The sequence below is a fragment of the Piliocolobus tephrosceles genome, unplaced genomic scaffold (genome assembly GCF_002776525.5).
Source record: "Piliocolobus tephrosceles isolate RC106 unplaced genomic scaffold, ASM277652v3 unscaffolded_27610, whole genome shotgun sequence".
NCBI lineage: Eukaryota > Metazoa > Chordata > Mammalia > Primates > Cercopithecidae > Piliocolobus > Piliocolobus tephrosceles.
In genome coordinates this window covers 1-7,868 of record NW_022310544.1, presented here as the reverse complement: position 1 = coordinate 7,868, position 7,868 = coordinate 1, and the positions used below count along the sequence as shown (strand labels likewise).

The 7,868-nt window shown below is 61.7% G+C and overlaps 2 protein-coding genes across 6 annotated transcripts; one reads left to right on the top strand and one right to left on the bottom strand.

The window, feature by feature from the left end:
* Positions 1 to 507: 507 nt before the first annotated feature.
* LOC111535082 (E3 ubiquitin-protein ligase ARIH2-like) lies at positions 508 to 6,048 on the bottom strand. 3 transcript variants are annotated; one of them, XM_023201514.1, is made up of 5 exons: positions 4,303 to 4,464; positions 3,966 to 4,097; positions 1,994 to 2,091; positions 1,422 to 1,589; positions 508 to 1,188 (listed from the first exon to the last, which is right to left on the bottom strand). In XM_023201514.1, the coding sequence occupies exons 3-5, from the start codon at positions 2,057 to 2,059 to the stop codon at positions 625 to 627; spliced, it is 798 nt and encodes a 265-aa protein (XP_023057282.1). In that variant the 5' UTR covers positions 2,060 to 2,091; positions 3,966 to 4,097; positions 4,303 to 4,464; the 3' UTR covers positions 508 to 624. The 3 variants fall into 3 exon arrangements, with proteins under 3 accessions (XP_023057282.1, XP_023057281.1, XP_023057280.1); XM_023201513.1 differs by having other exon boundaries at positions 3,971 to 4,097; XM_023201512.2 differs by lacking the exon at positions 3,966 to 4,097 and having other exon boundaries at positions 4,303 to 6,048.
* LOC111535083 lies at positions 5,074 to 7,780 on the top strand. Of its 3 annotated transcripts, none has more exons than XM_023201516.3 (4): positions 5,074 to 5,231; positions 5,827 to 6,237; positions 6,532 to 6,628; positions 6,721 to 7,770. In XM_023201516.3, exons 1-4 carry the CDS (start codon positions 5,228 to 5,230, stop codon positions 6,902 to 6,904), a joined length of 696 nt encoding a protein of 231 aa, XP_023057284.1. In that variant the 5' UTR covers positions 5,074 to 5,227; the 3' UTR covers positions 6,905 to 7,770. The 3 variants fall into 3 exon arrangements, with proteins under 3 accessions (XP_023057284.1, XP_023057285.1, XP_023057283.1); XM_023201517.3 differs by lacking the exon at positions 5,074 to 5,231 and having other exon boundaries at positions 5,238 to 5,955; positions 6,196 to 6,237; positions 6,721 to 7,780; XM_023201515.3 differs by lacking the exon at positions 5,074 to 5,231 and having other exon boundaries at positions 5,238 to 6,237.
* The last annotated feature ends 88 nt before the right edge of the window (positions 7,781 to 7,868 follow it).

The following is a 7,868-nucleotide window of genomic DNA, read 5'->3' as shown; positions in this document are numbered from 1 at the left end:
GTAGGTTTGTTTACCTAGACCTGGGTCTGTGGAGGCAGTCCTTTCTTCCTTTCCATCTTTTTTCCTGTTTAGCTTTCTATCTTTTATTTCTGCATGTCTATGTATCCCTCTTCCCATCTATACATCTATCATCCATTCATCCATCTTTCCATCCATCCATCCACCCATCCACCTATCCACTCATCTATCAATATATCTATCTACCTGTCCATCCATGCATCCATTCATCTGTCAATTCATTCATCTTTCCATCCAACCACCCATCTCTCCACCATAGTACCCATCCACACACCCGTTCACTCATCCATCCATGCATCCATCTATCCAGTCAGTGATTTGCGGCTGTGAATCTGGTGTTCTTTCATTTCCCATCCCTCTCAGCCAATGATTTGGCTCCTCCCTTGTTTCCTCAGATACCCTTGAATGTACCACCCTCTCTGTAGGCCCCGGACCCCTGACTCAAGAATGGTGTCTCCATGGTCATGGGTCAATCACAGATCAAGGAACTCCTCACAGCAGCTCTGTTTCTGAAAAGGCTGGTGACACAAGGCAGGGGAAGGACGTTTCAGGCTGAGGCAGGAAAGGCAGAGGTGGGAGCACTGAGTAGAGCCTGCTTTATGCTATTCATAAAATCAAACATCTCCCCTCATTCGCCACTGGCTGCTGGGCAAAAACAACTCTCGGTTGAAAAGTTTCCAACTCAAGAGGCTGGCCTTGCAACAGCAATCTCTGTTGGTATGGGCCCCACACAGGAACACGGCTTTGCCGTGGGGCCAGGGGCTTGGCGCACCACTTAAACCAGCTGGCTGGCTTGGCAGCCTCGCAGGCCTGAGCCGTCTCCAGGCAGGCGAAGCAGAACTTCGTGTCGCACCGGGAACATGTCACGTACTTGCAGCGCTCCTTGTGCTCGATGAGCAGCCCGCACTCGGGGCAGGCCCGGATGGAAGGGCAGCCTTGGATCAAGCTGTCTGGGAGGTCCTTGGTGGCACAGGTAGCGAGGATGTGCAGGATCGGGTCCCTGCAGTCCTCATTGCCACAACGGTTCGAGGACAACATAGGCCCTTTCCAGGCCTGCATGCACTGCCAGCAGAAGTCGTAGGGCACACCCCGTATGGCGCAGCAGACTGTGCAATGGACCCGAAGCTCAGCTGGATCCTTCCGCTCCACAAGGCTCCTGCAGCCTGGGCACTGTGGGGAGGGGCCTCTCAGAGCAGGTGGAAGGAGCCCTGCCTCCCCCTGCCACCTCCCCGCAGGGACACAGTGAGGGCCCGGCTGTTGGAGGGAAGGACCGCAGGGCAGTGAAGGACTGCGGGGTACTGAGGTGCCTTTCTGGGGACCAGCATGGCAGGGCTCAGACCTCCCGCACTGTAGGGCAGGGCCACAGGACCTGAGGACTCTCTTCACAGCAGGGCCGCACCCACCACTTTCAGGTTGCAGTAGTGTCTCGTTGCAGCCTGGGCAAGTCCTTCTTCAAACTCCTGCTGCTCAGATTCGCTCAGCTGGGTGCAGCGGCGTACCTCCGGGTAGAGCCACTGGGCCCCACACTTCTTCCCCTTTACTTCCGCAGGGCAGTGGAGTGTGTACTTGCCCTGAAAAGACAGAGTGGGGAGGGCCCAGAGTGCGCCTCACACCAAAGGCCCCGTGTGGCTGCAGTCCCCACCGCCAGCCTGCCAGGCCCTGCGCAGACTCCCCTGGGACACCGCCCCTCAGGCCCCCACATCCACCCGTCTCCCTGAGGGGTCCTGAGTGTGCTCTGCACCCCAAACCAGGCCTCTCGTGGAGCCCAACATGCACACCGCATCCCACACACGGGGCTGCAGCCTCCTGATGAGGACCCGGGGTGCTGCTTCCCAGCCCAAGGAAGCCGTTAACTAGATTCTCTCAAAGGAGCTGGGAGCCTGCCTCCCTCCAGATAGGTCAAATCTAGGGGCTCTCTGGCCCCCTCATATGGCAGGGAGGACTCCACATGGCATGGCTGTGGCCGAGCCCCTACCTGTTTTATCAGCTGGCGGCACCAGAGCTTCAGGTTCTCTGGGTCCACTGCATGCCCACAGCTCATCTCCACCCTGTCCACACCATCATACTCGTCCCCTGTATGGGCCAAGGGTCCTTGTCAAGGGCACAGTGGGGCAGCACTCTGGCACCCCCAGTCCACACTGTTCTCTGCCAGGGCTTTCGGGGGACAGCACAGTCCCTCAGCCTCTCCATCCAGGGTCCTTCCTCTCCCTCCACCACTCTCCTCTTGGTCTGAGCACACAGCCTTGTCCCCAGTGCACACAGAGAAGCCAGGGCCCTTTGCAGGGTAGGGCATCTGCGTGGGGTTCCTCTCTGGGCTGCTCCTGGCACTAGCGCAGGTGCCTGTGCCTTTTCAGCCCCCACCCGCACTGCCCCACCCCTAGGGCCTCATCTGCCATGGTCACCCCCTTCTCCTGGCCTCCCTGGCTGGTCACCGGATTGCGGGGAGGGCAGCAAGGCCATGATTGGGTGTGGCAGCAGGACAGGGCAGGGATGGGGACCTCAGCAGCCCTTCAGGAGCTCAAGGGGCAGTCTCAGGTGTTGGCTGTCAAGGACAGTGGGGGCCGTGAGCCCAGGGAAAGCCGCTCTACAGCGTGGGATGGAGAGGGAAGGATGGTGCCACCTCCACCACTGAGCTCTTCAGCACAGGAGCCAGTGGAGGAGGCAGGGAGAGGGCTCTGCTTCCCACACACTGAGTCTGACCTTCGGGTTTGAGCAGCGCCTGCCCCTGTTGTCATTAGTGCCCCAGATTTAATGGGGGCCCCTGAGAAAGTGGCCTAGAAGCAGCCAAGGACAGAGTCCTGTGTGCAGGAACAGGCTCCAGGGAGCACGAGGAGGGGTCCAGCCTGTGTGCACAATGGAGGGTGACCCCTCCCCAGGCTCCTATGCAGAGCCTCTGGGGACTTCCACTCGAGATGAGCCCAGCGCAGAGGGAGGAGGGGCACCTGGAGGCTGTGGGTTCATCCCAGGCTCTGCTGGGCCTGGGGAGGCTTGCTCCTTTCTCCCCGAGCCTGTTTGACTGCAGAGACAGGGTGGGGAAGCTGAGGCCATGCCCCACGGCTGGGACCTGGAGGGCCTGGCTTGTGGGGATCCCTGGTGGTCCTAGGGGGCCTGCTGCTCTTCCTGGCCCTGCGTCCAGCACCAAGCCACGTGTGGCTAAGACAGCCCAGGCTTCCGGCTTTGGGTCCTCCTGTCTTGGAAGTGGGGCCCTTCCTCGACCCCTTTGCTCCAGCCTGGAGCTCTGGAGTCACATTGGATTTATTTACCCCCACTTTTCTCAGACCCTGCAGGGAGGGGTATCATACCCTGGGGGCTCCTCCCCACCTCCCCAAGGCCCCCCCCCCCAAGGTCCCCACCTGCTCTGGCCTTGCCCAGGGAAGACCCTTGTGAACCAAAGTTCTCTGAAAAGGAATCTGGAGGAAAGAGACTTTATTCCAGTGAACAGTTTGTGAACCCTGGAGGCTCAGCCTCCTGTGCAAGTGGAGGTGTGCCTGAAAGAGCCGGGGAGGTCAGAGGCGCTATGGAAAGGAGGGGTGTGATGAGAAGGAGTGCCTTCTGCATCGCTCATTTCACTGGCACTGGTAAGGTTCTGAGGAGCTGGCAAGCGCTGACCAGGGAGTGCTGCCCGTGGTGTGGAAAACTCGTCTGAGTATTGTAGCCAGACTCCGGGTCAGGAGATAAAACAGACTTCAGGTTACAGCCGGCATTCTCAGCTGCCAGGCTCGCAGAGAAGGCTGTTTGCAGTGATGTTTTGTGTTCTGAGTGCTGTCTCCCCTGGCTTCTCAGCTCTCTGGTCGAGTATGACCAAAACGACCCAATTCCTAGGATCAACATCCACACCCTCCCAGCAGAAGCTCTCAGCCCCCCCCCCCCCCCCCCCCCCCCCCCCCCCCCCCCCCCCCCCAGCCCTCCCCTCCCTCCACCCCCTGCAGCCACCACCCACCACTGACCTCACCTCTCACCACCCTCTCCTGGTTCCCCAACTCCAGTCGCCGTGGTTCCGGGTGTCTGGGGTTCCAGGAAGCCCAGATTCTGGGGTGCCCAGGTTCTGGGGATCCCAGGCTCCTTCCTCAGTCCTGTGTCTGCCCAATGTGGAACCCGCCAGGAAGCTGGCTGTAAGCCAGGTTCTCTCAGACCCCAGCAGCTTGTTTTCAAGTTTAGGAACTTTGGGGGTGATGGAGAGGAACTCCTTTTATGTCACCTTTCCAGTCCAAACGCAAGCCTCTAATTAAATCCAGTACTCCCCCGCCCCCACCCCACCCCACCACCGTGTCTGCCCGGACTCACCAGTTATCTCATCTTTGCCCTGCACGAACTTGAGCGGGGGCTCAGGGGCGCTATGGCTCATGGGGAGCTGGCTTGGGGGCCCTGGGGCTGCGGTCTGGCCTTGCACTCTCCACAGCTGGCAGGAGCAGCCAGCAGCTCAGTCTCCAGCCCCACCCCTACCCACCCCTGTCCCGCCCACTGGGGGAGCTGCCTGGGCCACCCCACCCCAAGGGCTGCCAGGAAGGGGGCCCCCAGGGGGTGCACCCCATCTCTGATCAGGACAATGGTCCCAGTGGCCTTCCTGCTAGGGAAATGGGGCAAAGTTGGGGTGGATGTCAACCCTGATAACTGAAGGGGACGCTTGGTGAGCTCCAGGCACCAGGGAGGGGAGGGTCCCCCAGGCAGTGCCGCCTCCAGGCCAGTGCAGTGGGGAGTCCCTCTCTCAGGCAGAAGCCAAGGTCAGGGCCAGGCTTTCCCAGGCTTCTCCTGCCTGCCTGTCTCCAGAAGAGGAATTTTCGGTTTGGGGGAGTGGCGTCGTTTGCTTGCCTCCCTGTGCTCTGCACTGCATGCGGGACTGTCTCCCCACCTGCAGCCCCAGGGCCAGCCGTGGGGGCGGGAGGGGCAGTGGCTGGAGCCCACCCCCCAGGGCCATGCAGGGCAGGGGCAGTGCCCAGAGGGGGACAGGGGAAAGGGCCGTGGGCTTCCCCTTTGGGGCCCCTTCCTCACCCCCCAGGATTTCCCAGTCCCCCTTCCCCCTCCAGCACCCACACAGGAAGGAGAGGGCGGGGAGTTCTCAGAAATGTTCTGCAGAGGAGAAGGAAACTGAAACTTGCCCCAGCACAAACACGGAGCCCCAGGCCCATCCTTCCTTGGCCCCCACCCCGGTGGCCCAGAGAAGCCAGCCAGGGCGAGACCTTGTCCTGCCGTACAGGGAACATGCCTCCAGATGGGTGAGGGCCTCTGGACTCCGTGCCATGAATCGCGTTCCTTCGCCGGGTCGAATCCCTGCCCTTTCCCCTTACGGTGTCTTCGGTTCGCAGCGTGGGAGCTGCACTGGCCTGCAGAGTGCGGCCTTCCCTTTCCCGCGGCCCCGACTTCTCTGCTGCTCTGGTGCCTCTGTGTCCCGCCGGCACAGAGAGTGCGCTCCGGGAGGCTGGGGGGTGCAGCCCGGCCGGGAGGCTGCAGACAGGAGACTGCACTGTGCGTGTGGCCGGGGAGGGGGCACCGCCTGTGCCTGGAGGGGTCTTGTGTGGAGAGCAAGGTCCCCACTGACACTTTCTCCTTAAACCAAAAGAACATTAACTGTCCCTTGGGGAGGGCCCGGGCTGCCCGTGCTCAGCGCCTCCGGGACGCTGCAGCTGCCTGGGGCTCTTGTGTGGTGGCCTGGTGGTGTGAGCGTCACTGCTGCCCCTGGCCCCAGTTCCTCCTCAGTTTCCTGGAGTGCCTTTCACATGTGCTGGGCTCAGAGCAGTCACACCCGTCCGTGGGACACACCAGCCTGGAGTCAGCACAGAGCCCTGAGTCCTGTCTCCCCGGCCGCCGCAGGAACATGCTGGTGTGGAAACCGTGAGGCAAACGTATTTGCTGACCGGAGCGCTGCAGGTGCTGCCTCGGGCAGGAAGCCTCGCTGTGGCCGCCGGGGCCGTGATGCCGTGACCCACAGAGATGGTCGTGGTAAGTCCACACCTCCAGCATTGGGCCCGGGGTGGATGCTGAGCTCCAGGGAACCCAGAGCTTCTCTCCCAGCACCTGCCACCCAGGCAGGACTTCCCTCAATGGCCTGCGGCAGCAGCACCCTCTGGGCAAGCATATCCGCTGGAATGGAACCGCTGCAGCAGGTTCTGCAAAAGGCGAAAGCAGTTGCGCTGTACTATTCGGGGTCCCTGTGGGCACTGAAGCAATTTGTCACCACAGGCAGGACAGATGCGGAGACCGAGTATAGCCAGGAGGCTCCAGGTAGGACTCCTGGGTCTCTGGGCAGGGGCCCCAGGGAGAGCCCTCTGGGGTGGTGCTGGCCCTGAAGTGTGTTGAAGGAGGCTGCTGCCATTGCGGGCAGTGGAAAAGGAAAGGACAGAGGGCAAAGGCCCTAGGCCCCTTGGACCCCTCTGCCTGGTGAGTGGGGAGCTCCCAGGCTTGTGTCCAGCCCAGTGTGAAAAGGAAGGAAGTCAGAGGTCCCCTCTCTGAGACTGGGAGCGCCTCCAGTTCTTGGGGGAGAGCCTGTGAGTTCAGAAGGCTTTGGCGTCATCCTAGGTGGAGCCCCCTTTGCGGGTCTCATCAATCAAGGCCTCACCTGCTACCTCAACGCCCTCCTGCAGTGTCTCTTTCTGACGCCTGAATTCCGAGACAGGTGAGAGGCTGGGTGGCCTGAGGGCCTCTGGGCCAGGTCCCGGCAGGTCCGTGCGGATGAGGTAAGGACCCAGGCTTCCTCTGTGGCCACAGGATCCAGGAGAAGCCTTGGGCCTCCCAGCCCGAGCAGGCTCTTGGCCAGATCTTCAGGGGGCTGCAGAGGCGGTGTGGACCTGTGCCAACGAATGCCCTCACCACCTGCCTGGGTCTGCACGGTGAGTGGACATTGGGAGGCTCAGGGACAGGGCACCAGGCAGAGGTGGAGCCCAGACCCTGAGATCCCACGAAGGGCTGCGTGTCCCCCTGAGGGGTCTGCACCACCCCTGACCCGGTGCCACCGGGGAGCAGCATTCAGCGAAAGTTGGGAGAAGGCGGTTGCAAGATGGCCAGAGGCCTGCGTGGGGTGGGTTCCAGGGAAGAGTCAGGAGCAGAGAGGCTGACCCATGGCTGGGGCGGACCTCTTTCCTGGACACCTCGGCATACAGTCTGTGACTCACCTGCCCAAGAAGCATCCTGGGGCTTCGCACCGTTGGGAGGGGAGGAAGCGGGACCTTGGGGAGTCACCAATGTAACCCAGGCGTGTGCTGGCCCGAGGAAGACACTGCTGGGAGTGTCTAGACAATAGGAGCCCTCTCAGCCACCCGGGGCTGGGACACTGCGGTCCATGAGCTGATGGTGGCAGCAATCGCCAAGTGTGGGGGGTGTTGTCAGGAGACTGGGGGTAGGGCTAAGGGACACTCACTCCGTCAGCAGGAGGGACGTCCACCTTGTGCCAGGCTGGGTTTAGAGACTCTGCCAAGGAGAAATGTCCACACTCTAGAGGGTGGGTCAGAGGGAAGGGCCAGTGGCCAGGCTACAGCCGGGCCCCACCCCAGGCCCCAGGGACAGCTGGGCAGTCAGCCTGTCATTCCAGGGCTGACTCAGAGGCTGGGCCTGAGGGTGCTCCACTGCCCAGCCAGGCTGTCCCTGTTGCTCTCTGAGTGCCCAGTGCCGCTCCTGAAGTTGGCTCAGGGCCGATTTGCTGAAGGAATGAGTGAATCAGTGAACGGACAAAGGAGTGAACAAATGCTGGAGCTTGGCCTGGGGCCCCTGGTCAGGAGGGGAGGGCAGAGCAGGAGGAGAAGGTCAGAGCAGGAGGGGAGGTCAGAGCAGGAGGGGAGGGTCAGAGCAGGAGGGAGGGTCAGAGCAGGAGAAGGTCAGAGCAGGAGGGGAGGGTCAGAGCAGGAGGGGAGGGTCAGAGC